Here is a 26,535-nt window from a genome sequence, read left to right as displayed (position 1 = left end):
ATCTTTTTCTTATTGCTTTACAGAAGTACTTTATTCTAAATACAAATCCTTTATCAGATATACGTACTGTAAACACTGTTCCCCAATCTGTGGCTTGCATTTTCTCTCTCTTGATGCTGGCTTTAATACACAGAAGTGTATAATTTTAACGAAGTCCAATTTATCATTATTTTCCTTCATAGTGTTTTTTATGTTCTGTTTAAGAAACTGTTTGCCTATGCCAAGGTCATGAAGATAATCTCCTACGGTCTCTCCTAGAAGCTTTATGGTACTACCTTTCCCAGTTGAGTGATCATTAATTAATTTTTATATATGAGGGTCATAGCTCATTTAGTTCCCATAAAGGTAGCCACTTGATACAGTACTGTTTATTGATAAAACTATCTTTTCCCACAGATTGCAATGGAATATTGCACCATTAGTCAGATGACTGTATTGTACATGAGTCTGTTTTTGGTCTCTCCTGTGTTCCATTTTCCCATTTTATCCTTGGCAAATGCTGCTGCTGCTGCTAAGTCACTTCAGTCATGTCCGACTCTGTGCGACCCCATAGACGGCAGCCCACCAGGCTCCCCAGTCCCTGGGATTCCCCAGGCGAGAACACTGGAGTACTTTAGACTTAATTATGGAACCTTGATAGTAATCTTGAACTAGGGAATATTTGAATACACAATTTGTTATAGAATTCTGTGAGCTGTTCTTGTAAGAAAGACAAATGCCAAAATTTTTACTATTTCAGGTTTTACCTGTCATCATATCTCTATTTTGAAGAAGATAATTTTTTTTAAATCAGCAAGATGAAACCCTGAATATTTTTCATCACAAAAGGCTTACAAACTCTATAGGATCTCTTACATTAAGTGCAGGTAGCTGTTGAAGCCCAGAATGAAAATGGCTTACCTGAGTAAGATAAAGAGTGTCTTTGAACCTGCGTAGTTGATCTGCACTGTTTGGGAGCTTGAAGTGAAGTCCAATCTGCTGAAGCATGTCACTGTTACCATTAATCAAATGTTGCCGATGAAGTGCAAAGCTGCTTTCATAAGACCAGTCCTCTTCAGAGGAAACCTTTCGAGTAAAGAATAAGAGATTCAAACTGGGAAGTTAGAGGAGTGAAACTATCCTTTTCCAAATTTCTGGCAAACTTGGAAAATGATACACACTGGAAAAGAGCTCTGGGACCAACCTCACATTTTAGGTATCATATTTGTTATTAGTGCAAGACGAGCCTTATTCTATTTGGTATTTCTATCAAAAGGCTTCTCTCATCAAAACATGTTTGGGTTTTTTTGGAATATTCATTATGTACATTTTAAAATGTCATCTCATCAAAGCACAGAAACTGTCAAAACTGAATAATAAACTGAAAATAACATTCTTTTAAAACTGTCAATTCTTTAACAATAATAAAATATCACCAGTAATTGCTTAGCATATACTCATTTGTTTCTCACTAAATATATTTGATACATACACATTTAATTTTGATATAGTTGAAGATACAAACCAAACAATACTTTTTTCCCCTAATAATAAAACTTTTTTTTTAATTATAGAATCTTTCTTTTCCTTTGAGAAGCTATCATCAGATCAAGTAAAAAGACAAAAACAAATACCACACATTAGTAATGTACCTTTTACGGAAAAAGAAAGCAATAGTTCTGGCTTCTGGGGCTGTGATTTAATGAACTGTTAGCATGTGACAAAGATGTAGGACAACTGTTGGCTACATCTGAAAATATCAGAGCTTAATTTTAATCCAAGCTACACAGAGACTGAAAAAACATGTTCTGCTCCACCCGGAAAAAACCCTGAAAATTAGAACACTTAATAATCCCCGTTCATCAGATGACTTATGATTCCCAGTGATCATGCAACGCACAGACCAATCCACTTAAAAAGGAAACAGTTATTCTTTAGGAATTTATTTATACCAAAATACATGCAATTTACGCTGGCCATACTTAAGGAGGGTGTTTTTCCAAATTGAATTAATTTTTGGAAAATGTTACCACCAGGCAGTTTAGAGAACACTCATTACTCCTATTACTTATTTGAGACAGGTATTAGTATTTACAGTCATCCTGTACACATTTGAGATGCACAAGCCTTTACCAGCAGTAGCTTTTCCTTCTTTTTATACTTCCTTCTTTTCAAAGTCAGAAATTTCTCGAGGCCTTTCAGCCCTCTGACTGCTAATAATCTGAATATATTCCATAATCATAAATCTGATCTGTTATGTGGGAAGCTTTCTACCTTCTGGTGGCTATGCTTTGAAATTCTTGTAAATTTCAGCTGTAACGATGCTACAGCCAGAAAACAAGCCTTTACTGCCTCAGTTTTTGTGGGTCAGGAATCCGGGCTCAGCCTAACACGGTGCCTCTGTCTCTCCCAGAGGCTGCCTTCATCTCGAGGCTCCACTGGGATGGAAGTGGGGAATACTGCCTGGAGGGCTGATCAATCTATCTGACTGATATTCTAAAGTTCTGAGCACATGGTGGGTAAGTAGTTACTTATTCAGTGAATATCCAGAGTAGCGGTTCTCAATCCTAGCTGCACATCAGAACCCTAGGAGAGTTAAAATAAGGAAAGCAAAGCTCACTAAGACACTTTAGAACAAGTGAATCCAAGTTTGGGGCAGGAGGGTATAGGCCAGGCGTTAGTTTTTTAAAAATGAAACAAACCAAAGAAAAACATCTGAGAGTGATTCTAATGTATATTCAGGGTCTACATCTAGGGAAAAAGTGTCAGATAAGCCTCTAATTGCTTTCAAAATATTAACTCACTTAATCATCATAACAACCTTATGAGTAAGTACTGTTATCACCCTGTTTTACAGAAAGAGAAAACCAGGCACAGAAAGATTAAGTTACTTGCCCAAGATCCAAAGCTAGTTAGTGTAGTCTAGCTCCAACTTTCATTTAAACCATATGGCTAGCGTTGACTATATGAATAGTAACAATAGCTTACATTCTAAGAGCTCATCACTATGTATCAAGGACTGTGCTCTGTTTCAGTGTATTAATTTAGTGTTTCTACACAATCACATGGTACACATGTATATCTGAATGTGCACACACAAAAAAAACAAACACTCCTTTTAGTATCTACTACTATTAACCCCAATTTACAGATGAGAACCTTGAAATTCAAAAAGAATGAATGGTCTGTTCAAGGCAATATAGCTAACGTATATAAGTTCTAATATACAAATGCTGATCAGTTTATTACAAAACCCAGGATTAGATCTGATAGAGTGCCTGAAGAACTATGGATGGAGGTTCGTAACACTGTATAGAAGGCCATGATCAAAACCATCCCCAGGAAAAAGAAATGCAAAAAGGTACAATGGTTGCCTGAGGAGGCCTTACATATAGCTGAGAAAAGAAGAGAAGTGAAAGGCAAAGGAGGAAAGGAAAGATACTTCCATCTGAACGTAGAGTTCCAAAGAACAGTGAGGAGAGTTAATATAGCCTTCCTAAGTGATCAATACAAACAAACAGAGGAAAAAATAGACTGGAAAAGACTAGAGATCTCTTCAAGAAAATTAGAGATACCAAGGGAACATTTCACACAAGTTCAGTTCAGTAGCTCAGTCATGGCCAACTCTTTGCAAACCCAGCACAGCAGGCCTCCCGGTCCATCACCAACTCCCAGAGCTTGCTCAGACTCATGCCCATTGAGTCAGTGATGCCATCCATCCTCTGTCATCCCCTTCTCCTTCTGCCTTCAATATTTCCCACCATCAGGGTCTTTTCCAATGAGTCAGTTCTTCACATCAGGTGGCCAAAGTATTGGAGCTTCAGCATCAGTCCTTCCAATGAATATTCAGGACTGATTTCCTTTAGGATTGACTGATTTGAGGACAGAGGATGAGATGGTTGGATGGCATCATCAACTCAAAGGACTTGAGTTTAAGTAAGCTCTGGGATTGGTAATGGACAGGGAAGCCTGGCGTGCTGCAGTCCATGGGATCGCGAAGACTGGACATGACTAAGCGACTGAACTGATCTGATCTCCTTGCAGTCCAAGGGACTCTCACCCATGGCGGATTCATGTTGATGTATGGCAAAACCAATACAATACTGTAATTAGCCTCCAATTAAAATAAATAAATTTAAAGTTCAAAAAAAAAGAGAGTCTTCTCTAACACCACAGTTCAAAAGCCTCAATTCTTCGGCACTCAGCTTCCTTTATAGTCCAACTCTCACATGCATACATAACTACTGGAAAAACCATAGCTTTGACTAGACAGACCTTTGTTGGCAGAATAATGTCTCTGCTTTTTAATATGCTGTCTAGGTTGGTCATAGCTTTTCTTCCAAGGAGCAAGCATCTTCTAATTTCATGGCTGCAGTCACCATCTGCAGTGATTTTGGAGCCCCCCAATATAAGGTCTCTCACTGTTTCCATTGTTTCCCCATCTATTTGCCATAAATTGATGAGACCTGATGCCATGATCTTAGTTTTCTGAATGTTGAGTTTTAAGCCAACTTTTCCACTCTTCTCTTTCACTTTCATCAGGAGGCTCTTTAGTTCTTCTTCACTTTCTGCCATAAGAGTGGTGTCGTCTGTGTATCTGAAGCTATTGATATTTCTCCTGGCAATCTTGATTCCACCTTGTGCTTCATCCAGCCTGGCATTTCACATGATGCACTCTATATATAAGCTAAATAAACAGGATGATAATATACAGCCTTGACGTACTCCTTTCCCGATCTGGAACCAGTCTGTTGTTTCATGTCCAGTTCTAACTGTTACTTCTTGACCTGCATACAGGTTTTTCAGGAGGCAGGTAAGGTGGTCTGGGATTCCCATCTCTTTCAGAATTTTTCACGGTCCATTGTGATCCACACAAAGGCTTAGTGTAGTCAATAAAGCAGAAGTAAATGTTTTTCTGGACTTCTCTTGCTTTTTTGATGATTCAGTGGATGTTGGCAATTTGATCTCTGGTTCCTCTGCCTTTTCTAAATCCAGCTTGAACATCTGGAAGTTCACAGTTCACATACTATGGAAGCCTGGCTTGGAGAATTTTGAGCATTACTTTGCTAGAGTGTGAAATGAGTGCAATTGGGTGGTAGTTTGAACATTGTTTGGCATTGCCCTTCTTTGAGATTGTAATGAAAAACTGACCTTTTCCAGTCCTGTGGCCACTGCTGAGTTTTTCAAATTTGCTGACATATTGAGTGCAGCATTTTCACAGCATCAAATTTTTTCATGCAAAGATGGGCACAATAAAGGACAGAAATGGTATGGACCTAACAGAAGCAGAAGATATTAAGAAGAGATGGCAAGAATACACAGAAGTAGTATATAAAAAGATCTTAATAACCCAGATAACCACAATGGTGTGATGACTCACCTAGAGACAGACATCTTGGAGTGAGAAATCAAATAGGCCTTAGGAACCATCACTACAAAGCTGGTGGAGGTGATGGAATTCCAACTATTTCAAACATGGAAACTTACATTATCATGGTGGTGGGGGGTGGCGGGGACAATGATGGGACTGCTGAGAACGGCTGCCACCCGGACCTGCCTTGTACAGCATCTTGGCTGTGTTCCCCAGCCCCCTGGTGGCTCAGAATGCCCCCTTCACTTCAACAAACTTAGAGTGGCCAAAAAGAACTGTGACCTGAGGATCCTAGAGCAAGCCAGATCCCAATAAACGGAAAAGAGAAGGGACCAGCATGGCAGGGGTCAGGGCAAGGTGGAGGGGGTCAAGGGCCCCTGTCAGACCACAGACAGAGGCAGAAAGTAAGATAAGGTCCACAGACAGACACTGAACTGGAGCCTAAGACAGTGGGGATGAAGATGGAAACAGACACACCAGCACTGGACTTTTTCTCACTCCCCTGCCAAGGGTCCCTCCTTTTCCCTGGTTGGCCCATGTCTGCTTCCCTCTCTTTCCTATCCTCTTCTATCATTTTTTATCTCTTCTCTCACCATGAAATTAATTCATATTTTTTGGTCAGGTAGAATTGGGAGGGTCCCATACTCCCCCATTCTCCTATCTCCCTTACCATTCCAAGCTCCCTTTTCTTTTTTGGTCTTTATAAGTATATTTATATGGACAGAACTAAGAAAAATTGATTTCCCCTCTCACCCCGTCTTGTCTCCCCAAACCCCAGAGAGCTTGAACTTGGGCCTCCTTCCACACCCCCGAACACTTGTATATTGTTTGAGGTTTGTGCTGCATTAACAGACACAGTATTTAGTTTCACATACAGCTGTTTGCTGGGTGTATTCACTGTAACTTTTTTATTTAATCTGATTTTTTGTTTCTTGGGGGGTCTTTGGGGGGTGGTTGATTTTGCTTTTAAATATAAAAAAAATTTCTGTCATTTGGAAAAAAAAGGAATGCTACAACATAATAACATCAGACAAAAGTTTATTTACTCATTTCTCTTACTATAGCAAACTATCCAGTTCTGAGTATCCATAGATAATAAAAACAGTCGTAGGACACATAGAAAGTAGTAAGTAAAAGTAATTTTCGCATATTTCACATAACAAATAAGGCTTAAGTAATCACTGGCTTCCCACTGAATTTTTAAATGCTCTTGAAAGAATGTAAATAAAAGCAATATGAAAAGTTATAATCTACAAAATGATGACTATAACAGTTTAGTGCCCCCAAAGTTAAGGATAAAAAGTTCTTTTCTATTATCTTCTTCCTAAACTTCTGTTTAAACAAGAAGTAGATTTCATTTGACTGTCTGAACCATGGTGATGAAGTGGCATATGCCCATAATCTACACTTCTGAATCCCTGGGAAATCAAAGATGGCTTACCTTTTCTAATGTACTGAAGGAAGGCCAGGACTGATATCCATACTCGGATACAAATCGAGCTTTGGGGAAAGTTCTCCAATTCCAGCAGTCACTCATATAATCATAAAAATGTACGTCCCCATAATTCAGGTCATAGGGGTTTGGAGAGAGCCAACCTTCTGCAGTGGTTTTTGCCCCATTTGTAGGACTGGATATGATAAAAGGACGAGTCTGGTCTCCCTGAATTCAGAAATAAAATGGTTTAAAAGATAATATTTTAACCCAGTAAAGTGCAGATCACTTACTTCTTTAAAAGTATTATCAGGTCCCAGAAATGCCAAGTGGTTGTCATTTAGTCAAGTAGCTAATAGAAAAATGATAGAGCCACCTACATTCTTCTGCATTTGACAGCCACCAGCACATTTCTGCTGTTTGCCAATCCTCCATATCTCTTTTTTGTTTCAATTTGGCTGCACAGAGTCTTAGTTGCGGTATTCAGGCTCTAATTCTCTGATCAGGCATTGAATCCGGGCCTCCCTAGAGCTCAGAGTCTTAACCACTGGACACCAAGGATGTCCCCTTTCATAACCTTTCATAATACTGCTGCTGCTGCTAAGTCGCTTGCTTCAGTCATGTCCGACTCTGTGCGACCGCATAGACAGCAGCCCACCAGGCTCCCCCAAACCTGGGATTCTCCAGGCAAGAACACTTGAAGTGGGTTGCCATTTCCTTCTCCAGTGCATGGAAGTGAAGTCGCTCAGTCATGTCTGACTTTTAGTGACCCCATGGCCTGCAGCCTACCAGGTTCCTCCATCCATGGGAGTTTCCAGGCAAGAGTAGTGGAGTGGGGTGCCATTGCTTTCTCTGTTTCATAATGAATTATAGCTTATACCTCACAGCAGCTGTTCCTAATCTTTTCTAATCACGTCTTACCTACACCTGACCTTCCCCATTATGGGTAGTATACAGTCTGGTACAGAATTCTGGCACTAGTGACATTTTGAGCCTAATAAGTTTTTGTTTTGTGTGTGTATGCTGTGAATGGTGGACATTTTATATCAATACATTCTAAGATGTTGAGCAGCATACCTGACCTCTACCTACTAGACACCAGTAATACCTAACCCCCACTCCCCCGAAAAAATTCTACAGACATTGCCAAATGTTCTCCTGTATCTTGGGAACAAAATCACTTCCACTTGAGAAACAAAGGTCTAATGGTTTAGAATGGGCTATCGATTGCTTCTTAGCCTTTTGGCTATAATTAAATGTAGAATGGAATATGGAATCAGAGGAACATGAGTTTAAATCTCAAATTAGAATCATATTGTTTTGGGACAGGTCTAAGCCTCAGTTGTCCTATCTGTAAAATGGGGATAATAGTACTTCTGTCATCGGGCTATTGTAAAATAGTTAAAAAAAAAAAAAAGGAAATATGTGGAAGAGATGGCTATGGGTCCACTGAAATTCATGTTTCCATTTCTGTAATTTGGAGCTGCCTGTAGGAAATTGTGACAGCACAGGAGCAGCCTAGAGAAGCTACCCCACGCCCGAGGTCGGGGCGGGGACTGAGAGGAGATACCCCACATCCAAGGAGCAGTGGCTGCACGGGGCAGGAGGGCCGCGAAGAGCTACTGCACGTTCAAGGTCAGGAGGGGCGGCCCTGAGGAGATACGCCATATCCAAGGTAAGAGAAACCCAAGTAAGACGGTAGGTGTTGTGAGAGGGCTTCAGAGGGCAGAAACCATAATCACAGAAACTATATCACTGAATCCATAATCACAGAAAACTAGCCAATCTGATCACACAGACCACTGCCTTGTCTAACTCAATGATACTAAGCCATGCTGTGTGGGGCCACCCAGGATGGGCAGGTCATAGTGGAGAGGTCTGACAGAATGTGATCCACTGGAGAAGTATTCTTGCCTTGAGAACCCCATGAACAGTATGAAAAGGCAAAATGATAGGATACTGAAAAAGGAACTCCCCAGCCTGGTAGGTGCCAAATATGCTACTAGAGATCAGTGGAGAAATAACTCCAGAAAGAATGAAGGGATGGACCCAAAGCAAAAACAATACTCAGCTGTGGATGTGACTGGTGATAGAAGCAAGGTCCGATGCTGTAAAGAGCAATATTGCATAGGAACCTGGAATGTCAGGTCCATGAATCAAGGCAAACTGGAAGTGGTCAAACAGGAGATGGCAAGAGTGAACGTCAAAATTGTAGGAATCAGTGAACTAAAATGGACTGGAATGGGTGAATTTAACTCAGATGACCATTATATCTACTACTGTGGGCAGGAATCCCTTAGAAGAAATAGAGTAGCCATCGTGGTCAACAAAAGAGTCCGAAAGGCAGTACTTGGATGCAATCTCAAAAACGACAGAATGATCTCTATTCATTTCCAAGGCAAACCATTCAATATCACAGTAATCCAAGTCTATGCCCCAACCAGTAACGCTGAAGAAAGTGAAGTTGAACGGTTCTATGAAGACCTACAAGACCTTTTAGAACTAACACTCAAAAAAGATATCTTTTTCATTATAGGGGACTGGAATGCAAAAGTAGGAAGTCAAGAAATACCTGGAGTAACAGGCAAATTTGGTCTTGGAGTACGGAATGAAGCAGGGCAAAGGCTAAAAGAGTTGTGCCAAGAGAACACACTGGTCATAGCAAACACCCTCTTCCAACAACACAAGAGAAGACTCTACACATGGACTTCACCAGACGGTCCACACCGAAATCAGATTGATTATATTCTTTGCAGCCAAAGATGGAGAAGCTCTATACAGTCAGCAAAAACAAGACCGGGAGCTGACTGTGGCTCAGATCATGAACTCCTTATTGCCAAATTCAGACTGAAATTGAAGAAAGTAGGGAAAACCACTAGACCATTCAGGTATGACCTAAATCAAATCCCTTATAATTATACAGTGGAAGTGAGAAATAGATTTAAGGGCCTAGATCTGATAGATAGAGTGCCTGATGAACTATAGAATGAGGTTCGTGACATTGTACAGGAGACAGGGATCAAGACCATCCCCATGGAAAAGAAATGCAAAAAAGCAAAATGGCTGTCTGGGAAGGCCTTACAAATAGCTATGAAAAGAAGAGAAGCAAAAAGCAAAGGAGAAAAGGAAAGATATAAGCATCTGAATGCAGAGTTCCAAAGAATAGCAAGAAGAGATAAGAAAGCCTTCCTCAGTGATCAATGCAAAGAAATAGAGGAAAACAACAAAAAAAAGGGAAAGACTAGCAATCTCTTCAAGAAAATTAGAGATACCAAGGGAACATTTCATGCAAAGATGGGCTTGATAAAGGACAGAAATGGAATGGACCTAAGAGAAGCAGAAGATATTTAGAAGAGGTGGCAAGAATTCACAGAAGAACTGTACAAAAAAAGATCTTCACGACCCAGATAACCACGATGGTGTGATCACTCACCTAGAGCCAGACATCCTGGAATGTGAAGTCAAGTTGGCCTTAGAAAGCATCACTACGAACAAAGCTAGTGGAAGTGATGGAATTCCAGTTGAGCTATTTCAAATCCTGGAAGATGATGCTGTGAAAGTGCTGCACTCAATATGCCAGCAAATTTGGAAAACTCAGCAGGACTGGAAAAGATCAGTTTTCATTCCAATCCCAAAGAAAGGCAATGCCAAAGAATGTTTAAACTACTGCACAATTGCACTCATCTCACATGCTAGTAAAGTAATGCTCAAAATTCTCCAAGCCAGGCTTCAACAATACATGAACCATGAACTTCCAGATGTTCAAGCTGGTTTTAGAAAAGGCAGAGGAACCAGAGATCAAATTGCCAACATCCACTGGATCATGGAAAAAGCAAGAGAGTTCCAGAAAAACATCTATTTCTGCTTTATCTGCCAAAGTGTTTGACTGTGTGGATCACAATAAACTGTGGAAAATTCTGAAAGAGATGGGAATACCAGACCACCTGACCGGACTCTTGAGAAACCTATATGCAGGTCAGGAAGCAACAGTTAGAACTGCACATGGAACAACAGACTGGTTCCAAATAGGAAAAGGAGTATGTCAAGGCTGTATATTGTCACCCTGCTTATTTAACTTCTATGCAGAGTACATCATGAGAAACACTGGGCTGGAAGAAGCACAAGCTGGAATCAAGATTGCTGGGAGAAATATCAGTAACCTCAGGTATGCAGATGACACCACCCTTATGGCAGAAAGTGAATAGGAACTAAAAAGCCTCTTGATGAAAGTGAAAGTGGAGAGTGAAAAAGTTGGCTTAAAGTTCAACATTCAGAAAATGAAGATCATGGCATCCAGTTCCATCACTTCATGGCAAATAGATGGGGAAACAGTGGAAACAGTGTCAGACTTTATTTTGGGGGGCTCCAAAATCACTGCAGATGGTGATTGCAGCCGTGAAATTAAAAGATGCTTACTCCTTGGAAGGAAAGTTACAACCAACCTAGATAGCATATTCAAAAGCAGAGACATTACTTTGCCAACAAAGGTCTGTCTAGTCAAGGCTATGGTTTTTCCAGTGGTCATGTATGGATGTGAGAGTTGGACTGTGAAGAAAGCTGAGTGCCGAAGAATTGATGCTTTTGAACTGTGGTGTTGGAGAAGACTCTTGAGAGTCCCTTGGACTGCAAGGAGATCCAACCAGTGCATTCTAAAGGAGATCAGTCCTGGGTGTTCATTGGAAGGTATGATGCTAAAGCTGAAACTCCAATACTTTGGCCACCTCATGCGAAGAGTTGACTCATTGGAAAAGACCCTGATGCTGGGAGGGAATTGGGGGGCAAGAGAAGAAGGGGACGATAGAGGATGAGATGGCTGGATGGCATCACCGACTCAATGGACATGAGTTTGAGTGAACTCCGGGAGTTGGTGATGGTCAGGGAGGCCTGGCGTGCTGCGACTCATGGAGTTGCAAAGAGTCGGACACGACTGACCAACTGAACTGAACTGTAGGAAGTGGCTTCCTAACCTATTCGAAGTCTGTGAGACTACATTCTCATTCTCTTCCCCAGTTCACAGGCAAAGGCCTAGGAGATGGTGGAGATGGAAGGAGCCTGGGTCTTGAAAAACAGGAGAGCTGCCTGCCCATTGGAAACAGCCATTCTGCAGTGTTACTCAGTAAAAAAGAAACTTTTATTACATAAACCACTAAAATGCTGCAGTTTGTTACAGCAGCCAGGATATAATTATTTAATCCAGTGTCTAGAGCTCAAAATGTTTTAATTTTTGTCTCACTTAATGAACTGACCTCCTATTTCAGTGAGAATAATCATTCACTTAGCAAGTCTGTCTCAAATGTTTACTGCCAGTCAGGCTGTTTTCAGCAAGAAAGAGAGAGAATCTATGGCAATGTCAAGTATTAACGCATCAAATCTCTGCTGAGCGTTTAGCATGCACCAGGCATACAGTTTTTGCTATACACTGGAGGTTCAGCAAGGAACAAAACAGACATGCTGACTGCCCTCTTTCTTAAAAGAGTAGACTGAGGGGGGCAGTCCGAAGACTGCAGAGGAAAGGAGGGGGAGATCACTTTCTCCCCCACAAATTCATCGAAAGATCATTTGAACGCTGAGAAAATTCCACGAAACAACTTCTGAATGCTGGTGGAGGACACCAGGCACCCAGAAAGGAAGCCCATTGTCTTCAAAAAGACGTAGGGCAAAATATAAAAGAGAAAAAGAGAGACAAAAGAGTTAGGGATGGAGACCCATCACAGGGAGGGAGTCGTAAAATAGGAGTAGTTTCCAAACAACAGGAAACCCTCTCACTGGCAGGTCTGTGGGGAGTTTTGGAATATCAGAGGGCAACATAACCAGGAGGAAAAAAATAAATAAAACCCAGAGATTACGCACCTAACCACAACTCCCAGTGGAGAAGTAGCCCAGACGCTCGCATCCGCCAGCAGCAAGCGGGGGCTGAACAGAGAGGCGCTGTCTGCATTGCTTAGGGTAAGGACTGGGCCTGAATGCCATGAGGACAATCTGAGGGAGCTCAGGTGAGACAGCAACCCACATAGCCAGAGAGAGAGAGAGAGAGAGAAAAAAGAAAAGAAAGAGAGAGAGAACTTTCCAGCGAAAAGCTCTAACCTAAGGCACTGCCGGCCCAATCACAGAACAAAGGACTGAGCGAATACCAGAGGAGAGCTAGCCAGCCGCGGACCAGCCCACCCCTCGCCGGAGGCAGGGAGGCAGGCGGGCGCCCGCCAGAGCCAGAAGGCAAGGGGCAAATCGGCCCCAGAGAGGGCATCCTCTACTGTGAGCAGGCTCCCAGTTGCTAACCAAGTCTTCCTGGGGTCCTGGATGGCTGACATCCGCCAGAGGGGGGGCAACCATAGATCGGCTCCCCAGAGGGGACACACAGCACGCCTGAGCCGGCGCTCCCACTGCGCGCCCAGGAAGCCCGAATGGCTGGGATGGGGGAGGTGATAAGACGCACCGCCCGCCTGGGGACTGCGCGCTCACCAAGCACTGATCTCCTGAGCTGCTCAGACCTGGGAAGGGCACAAAACGCAGGCCCAACTGAGTCTGTGCCTTTGTGGAGTACCTGAGAACCTGAACCTGAGCAGCTTGGACCTGGGAAGTGCACACAACCCAGGGCCCACTTTAAACAGATCCCCTGCAGAGCAACCTGGAGCCTGAGCAGTGCAGACCAGGAAAACACACACGCCATGAGTGGGGGCAACCCCAGTGTGGCCCAGACACTGTGAACACTCCCCACACACACCAGTGATATTTGTTTGCAGTGTTCCTCCCTCCCTGCAGCACAATTGAACAAATGAGCCTATTTATTTAAATGACCACCTTTGCATCCTTGTGTTGGGGCGGAAATTAGACACTGAAGAGACTTGCAAACAGAGGAAGCCAAAAGAAACAAAGAAGAGGGAACTGCTTTGGAAGTGACAGGTGCAAGAGATTAAAACCCTGTAGTTAGCATTGACTACATTGGAAGGGGCCTATAGACCTTAAGAAGAAGTATAAGCTGGAACAGGAACTGTCTGAAACTGAACTGACCCCAGACTGCCCTCAACAGCTCCAGAGAAATTCCTAGATATATTTTACCATTATCATTTTTAAATTTTTTTAAAGTTCTTTATCACTCCTTTAATTTTCATTTTAAAACCTACCATTATCTTGAAAAAAAGGACCCTATTTTTAAAGCAAATTTAATATATATATTTTATAATTTTTGCAATTTTTTTAATATTGTATTTTTTAGAGTCTAACCTCTACTCTAGATTTTTAATCTTTGCTTTTTGGTATTTGTTATCAATTTTGTACCTTTAAGAATCCAACCTTCAGTACCTATTTTTACTTAGGAGTGTGATTATTGGCTTGATTGCTCTCTCCCCTTTTGACTCTCCTTTTTCTCGCCCAGGTCACCTCTATCTCCTCCCTCCCCCTTCTCTTCTCTACTTAACTGTGTGAATCTCTTTGGGTGTTCCAGAACGTGGAGAATACCTAGGAAACTGATTACTGGCTAGATTGGTCTCTCTCCTTGTGACTCCCCCTCCTCTCCTCCTGGTCACCTTTATCTCCTTCTTCCCTCTTCGCTTCTCTGTGTAACTCCGTGAACCTCTCTGAGTGGTCCAGACTGTGGAGAGCAAATAGGGAATTGATTACTGACTAGATTGCTCTCTCCCCTTTTGAATCCCCCTCGTTTCCTCCTGGTCACCTCTATTTCCCTCCTCCCTCTTCTCTTCTCCATCTAACTCTGTGAACCTCTCTGGGTGTCCCTCATTGTGGAGAATCTTTTCACCATTAACCTAGATGTTTTATCATTGGTGCTGATGGAGAAGTCTTGAGTCTACTGTAAAAATAAGACTGAAAGCCAGAGGCAGGAGGCTTAAATCCAAAACTTGAGAACACCAGAAAACTCCTGACTCCAAGGAACACTAATCGACAAGAGCTCATCCAAAAGCCTCCATACCTACAATGAAACCAAGCTCCAACCAAGAGCCAACAAGTTGCAGAGCAAGACATACCAAGCTAATTCTCCAACAATACAGGAACATAACCCTGAGCATTAAAATACAGGTGGCCAAAAGTCACAACAAACCCACAGACACCTCAAAACTCACTACTGGACACTCCGGACAGAAGAGATCCAGCTCCACCCACCAGAACATCAACACAAGCTTCCCTAACCAGGAAATCTTGACAAGCCACTTGTCCAAACCCATCCACAGGGAGGAAACTCCACAATAAAGAGGAACCACAAACTTCCAGCACACAGAAAGGCCACCCCAAACACAGCAATATAAACAAGATGAAAAGGCAGAGAAATATTCAGCAGGTAAAGGAACATGATAAAAGCTCACCAAACCAAACAAAAGAGGAGGAGATAGGGAATCTACCTGAAAAAGAATTCAGAATAATGATAGTAAAAATGATCCAAAATCTTGAAAACAAAATAGAGTTACAGATAAATAGCCTGGAGACAAGGATTGAGAAGATGCAAGAAAAGTTTAACAAGGACCTAGAAGAAATAAAAAAAGACTCAATCAATAATGAATAATGCAATAACCGAGATCAAAAGCACTCTGGAGGGAACCAACAGTAGAATAACTGAGGCAGAAGATAAGATAAGTGAGGTGGAAGATAGAATGGTAGAAATAAATGAAGCAGAGAGGAAAAAAAGAAAAAAGAATTAAAAGAAATGAGGACAACCTCAGAGACCTCTGGGACAATGTTAAACACCCCAACATTCAAATCATAGGAGTCCCAGAAGAAGAAGACAAAAAGAAAGGCCAAGAGAAAATACTTGAGGAGATAATAGTTGAAAACTTCCCTAAAATGGGGAAGGAAATAGTCACCCAAGTCCAAGAAACCCAGAGAGTCCCAAACAGGATAAACCCAAGGCAAAACACTCCAAGACACATATTAATCAAATTAACAAAGATCAAACACAAAAAACAAATATTAAAAGCAGCAAGGGAAAAACAACAAATAACACACAAGGGGATTCCCATAAGGATAACAGCTGATCTTTCAACAGAAACTCTTCAGGCCAGGAGGGAATGGCAGGACATACTTAAAGTGATGAAAGAAAATAACCTACAGCCCAGATTACTGTACCCAGCAAGGATCTCATTCAAATATGAAGGAGAAATCAAAAGCTTTACAGACAAACAAAAGCTGAGAGAATTCAGCACCACCAAACCAGCTCTCCAACAAATGCTAAAGGATCTTCTCTAGACAGGAAACACAGAAAAGGTTTATAAACTTGAACTCAAAACAAAAAAGTAAATGGCAATGGGATCAAACTTATCAATAATTACCTTAAATGTAAATGGGTTGAATACCCCAACCAAAAGACAAAGACTGGCTGAACGGATACAAAAACAAGACCCCTATAGATGCTGTCTACAAGAGACCCACCTCAAAACAAGGGACACATACAGACTGAAAGTGAAGGGCTGGAAGAAGATATTTCACGCAAATGGAGACCAAAAGAAAGCAGCAGTAACAATACTCATATCAGATAAAATAGACTTTGAAATAAAGGCCATGAAAAGAGACAAAGAAGGACACTACATAATGATCAAAGGATCAATCCAAGAAGAAGATGTAACAATTATAAATATATATGCACACAACATGAGAGCACTGCAATATGTAAGGCAAATGTTAACAAGTATGAATGGGGAAATTAACAGTAACACAATAATTGTGGGAGATTTTAATACCCCATTCACACCTATGGATAGATCAACCCAACAGAAAATTAGCAAGGAAACACAAACTTTAAATGATACAATGGACCAGTTAGACCTAATTGATATCTATAGGACATTTCACCCCAAAACAATTAATTTCACCTTTTTCTCAAGTGCACACAGAACCTTCTCCAGGATAGATCACATCTTGGACCATAAATCTAGCCTTGGTAAATTAAAAATTTGAAATCATCTCAAGCATATTTTCTGATCGCAATGCAGTAAGATTAGATGTCAACTACAGGAAAAAAAAACTATTAAAAATACAAACATATGGAGGCTAAACAACATACTTGAATAACCAACAAATCACAGAAGAAATTAAAATATGCATAGAAACAAATGAAAATGAAAACACAACAACCCAAAACCTATGGGATTCAGTAAAAGCAGTGCTAAGGGGAAGGTTCATAGCAGTACAAGCATACCTCAAGAAACAGGAGAAAAATCAAATAAATAACCTAACTCTATACCTAAAGCAACTAGAAAAGGAAGAAATGAAGAGCCCCAGGGTTAGTAGAAGGAAAAGAAATCATAAAAATTACGGCAGAAATAAATGCAAAAGAAACAAAGGAGACCATAGCAAAAATCAAAAACTAAAAGCTGGTTCTTTGAGAAGATAAATAAAATAGATAAACCATTAGGCAGATTCATCAAGAAAAAAAGGGAGAATCAAATCAACAAAATTAGAAAGGAAAATGGAGAAATCACAACAGACAACACAGAAATACAAAGGATCCTAAGAGCCTACTATTAGTAACTATATGCCGATAAAATGGACAACTTGCAAGAAATGGACAAATTCTTAGAAAAGTATAACTTTCCAAAACTGAACCAGGAAGAAATAGAAAATTTTAACAGATGGATCACAAGCATGGAAATTGAAACTGTAATCAGAAATCTTCCAACAAACAAAAGCCCAGGACCAGATGGCTTCACAGCTGAATTCTACTAAAAGTTTAGAGAAGAGCTAACACCTATCCTACTCAATCTCTTCCAGAAAATTGCAGAGGAAGGTAAACTTTCAAATTCATTCTATGAGGCCACCATCACCCTAATACCAAAACCAGACAAAGATGCCACAGAAAAAGAAAACTACGAAGAAAACTACAGGCCAATATCACTGATGAACATAGATGAAAAAGTCCTTAACAAAATTTGAGCAAACAGAATCCAATAACATATTAAAAAGATCATACATCATGACCAAGTGGACTTTATACCAGGGATGCAAGGATTCTTCAATATTCGCAAATCAATCAGTGTGACACACCACATTAACAAATTGAAAGATAAAAGCCATATGATTATCTCAATAGATGTAGAGAAAGCCTTTGATGAAATTCAACATCCATTTATGATAAAAACTCTCCAGAAAGTAGGCACAGAAGAAACATATCTCAACATAATAAAAGCCATATATGATAAACCCACAGTAAACATCCTCAATGGTGAAAAATCAAAAGCATTTCCCCTAAAGTCAGGAACAAGACAAGGATGCCCACTCTCACCGCTACTATTCAACATAGATTTGCAAGTTTTAGCCACAGCAATCAGAGAAGAGAAAGAAATAAAAGGAATCCAGATTGGAAAAGAAGTAAAACTCTCACTGTTTGGAGATGACATGATCCTCTACCTAGAAAACCCTAAAGACTCCACCAGAAAATTACTAGAGCTAGCCATGAAATTAAAAGACGCTTACTCCTTGGAAAAAAAGTTATGACCAACCTAGATATCATGTTGAAAAGCAGAGACATTACTTTGCCAACAAAGGTCTGTCTAGTCAAGGCTATGGTTTTTCCAGTGGTCATGTATAGATGTGAGAGTTGGACTATAAAGAAAGCTGAGCACCGAAGAATTGATGCTTTTGAACTGTGGTGTTGGAGAAGATTCTTGAGAGTCCCTTGGACTGCAAGGAGATCCAACCAGTCCATTCTAAAGGAGATCAGTCCTGGGTGTTCATTGGAAGGAATGATGCTAAAGCTGAAACTCCAATATTTTGGCCACTTCATGTGAAGAGCTGACTCATTGGAAAAGACCCTGATGCTGGGAGCGATTAGGGGTAGGAGGAGAAGGGGACAATAGAGGATGAGATGGCTGGATGGCATCACTGGCTCAATGGACATGAGTTTGGGTGGACTCTGGGAGTTGGTGTTGGACAGGGAGGCCTGGCGTGCTGCAGCTCATGAGGTTGCAAAGAGTCGGACATGACTGAGTGACTGAACAGAACTGAATAATTATGTTTAGATAACATTTTTAATACTGAATATAAATGTTATGAGACCCAACATCCATTCTCCTATTACTACAGTCCCCTCATCTTTCTTTGTGAGTCTCATCTACTTGATTCAATTTTTAAAAACAAATTTGCCTGCTCTAGGAATGAGTTAACCCAATTCTACTCCTGGGCAACAGGTGGTAGTTTAACTGCTCAGTTGTGTCTGACTCTTCATGACCCCTTGGACTATAAACTTCCAGGCTCCTCTGACCATGCAGTTTTCCAGGCAAGAATACTGGAGTGGGTTGCCATTTCCTTCTCCAGTGCATCTTCCCGACCCAGGGATTGAACCTGCATCTCCTGTGTTTCCTGCATTTCAGGCAGATTCTTTACTCACTGAGCTATCAGGGACCAATTTTACTTGGGAATATAAATTTTAAAATCCTACCAAAATCTTAGCAAATCAAATTCAGCAGGGAAAAAGAACAAGGTATTATAACTAAATAGAGCTTGAATTATGACTAGCTTATCATTAGAAAAGTAATTCACAGTAGTCACTATATTGGGGCTTCCCAGGTGGCACTATTGGTAAAGAAACTGCCTGCTAATGCAGGAGACGTAAGAGATGCAGCTTTGATCCCTGGGTCGGGAAGATCCCCTGGAGAAAGGCATGGCAACCCACTCCAGTACTCTTGCCTAGAGAATCCCATGGACAGAGGAGCCTAGTGGGCTACAGTCCACAGGGTCCCAAAGAGTTGGACACGACTGAGGTAACTTAGCACATGCACAGTCACTATATTAGTATCTTACAGAACTAAAAGGCGGGGGGGAGGGAAAGAAGCAGTGTATCAGTAAGTCATCTAATGCAGACATTCTCAGCTTTGGGGATCCATGAATAGGCTCCAAAGAGTTCATGACAACCTGTGATTCAAAGTGCAATATTGGTGTACATGTGGTAAGTTTCACAGACAGGTTAATTCTCAAAGAAGTCAATTCACGAATCCTTTCATATGTTGCAGCATTACTAGGCTGCACTAAAAAAAAAAAGTACAGAAAAATACACATCAGTATTCAAACTCTTGCGTTTTTTAAAACAGATTCTTAACATTCTACTTCATTAAAAAGCATGACAGTGCTTCCCTGATGGCTCAGTGGTGGAGCGCCTGTCTGCCACTGTGAGGGACATAGGTTTGATCCCTGATCTGGGAAGATCTTACCTACCTCGGAGCAACTAAGCCTGTGCACCACAAGTACTAACCCTGTGGTCTAGAGCCTGAGAGTCGCAACTGCTAAGCCCACGTGCTGCAACTGCTGAGCCCACATGCCCTAGATCATGTGCTTAGCAACAAAAGAAGCCATCACATTGAGAAACCTGTGCACTCCAAGGAAGAGTAGTTCCCACTTTCCACAACTAGAGAAAGCCCGCACAGCAAAGACCCAGCACAGCCAATAATAAGCAAACAATTTGAAAAAAAAAGGCATGACAGGCACACCATTTTTACTAGGAATCTAGAGGTTATCATACTAAATAGAGTAAGTCAGAATGAGAGAGACAAATATCACTATATCACTAATACGTGGAATCTAAAATACAAATTGATGTATCTATGAAACAGAAACAGACTCACAGATATAGAGAGTAGACTTGTGGTTGCCGAGCGGGAGAGGAGGTAGGAGAGGAAAGGAACAGGAGTTTGAGATTAGCAAACTATTATATATAGGATGGATAAACAATACTGTCCTATTGCATAACATGGGAACTGTATTCAAGACCCTATGATAATCCATATGGAAGAGAATATGAAAAATCATAGATATTATAGGTATAACTGAGTTGTCTTGATACATGGAAGCAATCAACACAACATTGTAAACCACTAGACTTCAATAAAATTTTTTAAAATATCCAACAAGTGGAAATAAGACAAATGCCCATCAACTAATGGATAAACAAATATGGGATACCCATATAATAAAATACTATTTGACAATAAAAAAGGAATGAAGTACTGATACACGCTACAACATGGATGAAACTAAAATATTTTGCTAAGTGAAAGGATCCAGCCACAAAAGACTACCTATTGTGTGACTTTACTTACACGAAACATCCAGAATAGGCACCTCCATAGGGAAAGAAAGCAGATTAACATTTGCCTGGGAGAAGGCAGAGCAGAAATCGGGAATCAGTGTTAACAGATAGAGTATATTTTAGATAGCGATGATAGTTGCAAATACTGAAAATATACGAAAAACTACAGTGGATTTCAGGTTATGTGATCAAAAGCAAAACCTTTCTGCCAGTGACATGGAGCATATGGAAGAAATGAGTTTCATTGTTCTGAGCCATGTAAATTTGGGGTGGTTGTGTTATCACAGAATACACTAGCCTACTTTAATAATGTAGCCAATAAATAGACATTTCCTCTATCTACCTACAAATTAAGTCAGAAAACCCATGCTCTCTCAAAATCTCTAGAAAAATTCCATCATCCTACATGTATCAGTTTATAGGCCTCTGTATCAAAGCAAACTTGGTTGGATATGAATCTCTATATGTGACCGAACATTACTATTTGAACGTGTCATGAAACTCAGTGAGGGCCTTAAAACCTGAAAGTACACAGTAGATATTGGAATATAAATCTGCAAATATTTGTTAAATGTTTCCAAACATTTGGTTTTATTTTCTATGATTTTACTTTGTCCTCATCTTAGACAACAAAAAAGGGAAGATTAAATGCTGGGTAATTGCATTCTTATATGTCAAAAAAATTTCTTTTGCTATTTTGAAAATTAAACATTATTCAAAGAATTATAATGCCCTTAATACTAGTGTATAAGCATCAGTACATCACATTTAAAGTGAATTAAACAATGATCCAACTTAAAATTACACAGGGTGGTAGAGGATATATTGTATATGTATCTGCCAAATCACTTTATCATAAAGTGATTTCCAAATGCATCATTTCTTCTACTTTCAAAAATCCTATCCATCAAAAAGTTCTATTATCACATCTTTCATTCAGATTTTCCTGATTATTATCATGGACGTTTTGTTAATTGTGTGACGTTACATGTGATCATTCTATATCTTATTTTTTTTCCTTTTAAAGCTCACAGGAAGATTTCTTCTTAGACTGTATGTAAGTAGTCAAGGACCTTAGGCTTACAGAAATTATATCTGAGAAAACCAATATCATGTCTCAGATTTTGAATGTCTTGAAATATCCCTGCCAGTGTTACAATCGTCATTCCCACCAAATATTGGGATTCTCTATATTTTCCATTGCTAATCTACTAATTGTTGTGGTAGTCATTTGGTGGCAAAGCAAATCTAATGGGATATTTAAGTGTATAAATTTTTCAAAAAGGCAGGACAGGCCCACCATTTTTACTACAATTGAAGGTTTGGGGCAACTGTGCCTCCAGCAAGTCTATCGGTGCCATTTTCCAACAGCATCTGCTCATTTTGTATCTGTGTCACCTTTTGGTAATTTATGCAATAACTCCAACTTTTAAACTATTATTATGCTTGTTATAGTGATCTGTAATCAGTCATCTTTGATGTTATTACTGTAATTGTTTTGGGACGCCACGAACCCCACCCACATCAGATGGCAAACGTAATCCTTAAGTGCTGTGGGTGTTCTGACTCTCCACTGGCCAGCCATTCCCCCATGAGGGACTGAAGAAACCAGCCATTCTCTTCAGGCCTCCCTGTTCCCTGAGGCACAACAATATTGAAATTAGGCCAAGTAAGTGTTCAAGTGAAAGCAAGAGAACATGCCTCTCCTTTAAATCAAAAGCTAGAAATGATTCAAGTTAGCGAGGAAGGCATGTCAAAATCCAAGACAGGCCAAAAGACAGGCCTCTTTCACTTGAGGCCTATTCACTTCTATTCACCAGCCAAGCTGTGAATGCAAAGGAAAACTTCTTGAAGAAAATTAAAAGTGCTACTTCAGTGAAAACATGAATGATAAGAAAATGATTGCTGATATAGAGAAGTTCTGGATAGATGAAAACAGCCACATACTCTCTTAAGCCAAAGCCTATTCCAGAGCTGGGCCCTAATTCTCTTCAATTCTATGAAGGCTGAGAGTGAGAGAGGTGAGGAAGCTGCAGAATAGCCTGAAGCCAGCAGAGGTTGGTTCATGAGACTTAAGGAAAGGAGCCATTTCCATAACATAAAGAGTGCAAAGTGAGGCAACAAGTGCTTGATGTAGAAGCTGCAGCAAGTTATCTAGATCTAGCTAGGATCATTTTAAAAAGTGGCTACATTAAACAACAAATGCTCAAGGTAGATGAAACAGCCTTCTACTGGAAGGAAATGCCATCTGAGACTTTAACAGCTAGAGAGCAGAAGTTAATGCTGGCTTCAAAGCTTCAAGAGACAAGATGACTCTTTTGTTGGGAGCTACTGTACTTGGTGTCTTTAAGTTGAAACCAGTGGGTTGATGCAGTGGTAAAGAATCTGCCTGCCGATGCAGGAGACACAAGAGTCTCAAGTTGGGAAGATCCCCTGGAGTAGGAAATGGCAACCCACTCCAGTGTTCTTGCCTGGAAATTTCCATGGACAGAGGAGCCTGGTGGGCTACAGTCCACAGTGTCACAAAGGGTCAGACACGACTGAGCACACACTTGCACACACACACACAAACACACAATGCTCACTTACCATTCTAAAAATCTGAGGTCCTTTTAGGATGACATTCAATCTACCATATGCTGTGCTCTATCAACAGCACAACAAAGTGTGGATGATAGCACATCTGTTTATACATGGTTTCCTGAATATGTTAAGCCCACTGTTGAGGCCTACTGCCAGGAAAGAAAGATTCCTACTCACTGACAACACTCCTGGCCACCCAAGCGCCCTGATATAGAAAAGTTCTGGATAGATCAAAACAGCCACATACTCTCTTAAGCCAAAGCCTATTCCAGAGCTGGGCCCTAATTCTCTTCAATTCTATGAAGGCTGAGAGTGAGAGAAGTGAGGAAGCTGCAGAAGAAGAGCCTGAAGCCAGCAGATATGCAATGAGATTAGTGTTGTCTTCATGCCTGCTAATACAACATCCATTCTGCAGCTATGGATCAAGAAGTAATTTTGACTTTCAAGTCTTATTATTTAGGAAATACCCTTTGTAAGGCTAGAGATAGAAATTCTTCAGACAGATTTGGGTAAACTCAATTGAAAACCTTCTGGAAAGGATTCATCATTCTAGATGACATGAAAGAACATATACAAATCATGGGAAGAAGTCAAAATGTCAACATTCCTATAAGAGTTTGGAGGAAGTTGATTCCAGCCCTCATGAAAGACTCAGGTTCAAGACTTCAGTGGAGGAAGGAACTGTAGATGTGGTGGAAATAGCAAGAGAATCAGAATTTGAAGTGGAGCCTCAAGATGTGACAGAATGGCTTCAATCTTGTGATAAAACCTAAGCGGACAAGGAGTTGCTTCCTATGGATGAGCAAAGAAGTTGGTTTCTTGAGATGGAACCTACTCCTGGTGAAGATGCTATAGAGACAATTGAAACGATAACAAAAGATTTAGAATATCACATAAGCTTAGATGATAAAGCAATGGCAGAGTTTCAGAGGATTGATTCCAATTTTGAAAGTTTTACTTGTGGGTAAAATGCTATCAAACAGCCTTATGTGCTGTGGAAAAACAATTCCTAAAAGGCAGAAATCAATTGATGTGGCAAACTTGATTGTCTCATTTTCAAAAATTGCCACAATCACACAATCTTCAGCAACCACCATCCTGATTAGCTGGCAGTCATCAACATCGAGGCAAGACCCTCCACCCGCAAAGAAATTACAGCTTGCTGAAGGCCCAGGTGATTGTTAGCATTTTTTTTTTACCAAGAAAGTATTATTTTATTAAGTTCTGAACATTGTTTCTTAAGACATAATGCTATGGGACACTTCATAGACCACTGTATGAACATAACTTTTACATGCACTAGGAAACCAAAAATTCATGTGACTAGCTTTACTGCAGTATTCTCTTTATTGTGGTATAGGGAACCAAATCCACAGTATCTCTGAGCTATGTCTGACTTTTTTTGCTTTGAAGATTTTATTACTTCTGGCACGGCAAGCATGAGCACAGCACTGTATTGGTTCTTTCTCCCCCACATCCCAGTTCCTACTGGGATGACACAGAGGGATTCATTGAGTGCTACGCACGTACTAAGCTGTGTTACACTGAGGCACACTGAGTTTGGGGACTCCACTGCTTTTTTAAAAAAATTTTTGGTCACACTGAGAGGCATATAGAATCTCAGCTCCCCGGCCAGGGATCCAACATGCAGCCCCTGCACCGGAAGCATGGAATCTTAATGACTGGACCACCAGGGAAGTCCATGAACTTACTTCTAAGACGATCGTTCGGATGTTTTTCACATACAGTGTCACGTAGTCCTTGATGTAGCTATACAAGTAGCCGGGCTTTGTATCATACCAACCCATCATTAGTGCCGCTTCATTTTCATTATTCCCACTCCACGTGATGATGGAGGGGTGAGATTTCAGTCTCCGGACCTAAAATTGAAGCAAACATAAAACAATTTTCAAATGCTCAACATTAAAAGGCTCAGAGTTGTAATTATTCATGAAGTTATAGCCATCGCCTTTCTGCCTGTGTATTTTTACATGTCAGAAAACTCATCAGAAAATGAGCAGTAATGTTACATGTGGGAAGACATTTTAAGAAACCTCTGACATTCTTTTTACCTACATTTTATACACATTGATAAAATACGGTTCCTCTTGTCTTTTATAAAAACTGATGAAAATATAATCTCTTTTACCAAAAGAGAAAAATAAATCAACTCATGATTATCTGGCACACCACAAAAAGGTTCTAAGAAATACAAAGGGCAATAGACATTACATTACAGAGGTTAGTTTCTCAAAAGCAAGTTGGAGTTTTTGAGGAAGAAACAAATAAGACAGAACAAGCACTACTGCTGAGAGAGGGACTGAAGTCCCACACAGTCTGCAGCAAGATCAGAAATCCATCAGAACAGGCAGAGAGGGCTTTACAAAGCAAGTGAGTACCACAAGAGAGGCTGGAATTTACAAAGACATGAACATTCTAAAGGAAAAAAGATTAAGACATCAAGAGTCTGTCCTCTGAAATAACTAGGTCATATCTTAAGACTGTAGCCACTTGATGGGAAGAGCTGACTCATCGGAAAAGACCCTGATGCTGGGAGGGATTGGGGGCAGGAGGAGAAGGGGACGACAGAGGATGAGATGGCTGGTGGTATCATTGACTCAATGTACATGAGTTTGAGCAAACTCTGGGAGATGGTGAAGAACAGGGAAGTCTAGCATGCTGCAGTCCATGGGTTTGCAAAGTGTTGGACGTGACTTAGCGGATGAACAGCAATGTCTTAAGAAATCAACTAAGGTTAAGTCACTGAATATATCTAAATACAGAAAAAGAAATTGAGGAATCTGAAAATGCTTCATGATCTGGGCTCACTGCAGGCCAGCCCTTCATAGAGGTGAAAGGATTCAGTTCTTCTGACACACTGGAAAATAAGCCCAGCAGAAGAGGGCAATTAAATCTCTTTGAGAACAACAGAGTGAGTCAATGGTCAAGAGAAATTCTTTTGGAACATGTTTTAGCAATACAACCTCATTGGTATTCATAGCTTCTTTTGCACTGGAATGGATGATTACATGATGGGTTTCGGATGATGTTCTCACTGTGGTCTCCACTCAATATGCTAAGTAATCCACATGTGAAATAGAGATGTATTAAGAATACCTTAGAGAGATATATGTCATTTAAAAAATG

At 40.5% G+C, this 26,535-nt stretch overlaps 1 protein-coding gene across 1 annotated transcript in view; it reads right to left on the bottom strand.

The window, feature by feature from the left end:
- MANBA (mannosidase beta) overlaps positions 1-26,535 on the bottom strand; it is a 119,901-nt gene that overhangs the window by 31,926 nt on the left and 61,440 nt on the right. The window contains exons 11-13 of the mRNA XM_040237757.1: positions 25,101-25,268; positions 6,792-7,010; positions 901-1,065 (exon numbers count right to left, since the gene is read on the bottom strand). Of these exons, the coding sequence (XP_040093691.1) occupies positions 901-1,065; positions 6,792-7,010; positions 25,101-25,268 (552 nt within the window). The remainder of the gene's footprint in view (positions 1-900; positions 1,066-6,791; positions 7,011-25,100; positions 25,269-26,535) is intronic.

The sequence above is a fragment of the Oryx dammah genome, unplaced genomic scaffold (assembly GCF_014754425.2).
Source record: "Oryx dammah isolate SB20612 unplaced genomic scaffold, SCBI_Odam_1.1 HiC_scaffold_3, whole genome shotgun sequence".
Taxonomy (NCBI): domain Eukaryota; kingdom Metazoa; phylum Chordata; class Mammalia; order Artiodactyla; family Bovidae; genus Oryx; species Oryx dammah.
Note: the sequence above shows the minus strand (reverse complement) of the source record. Positions and strands in the feature narration are given on the sequence as shown.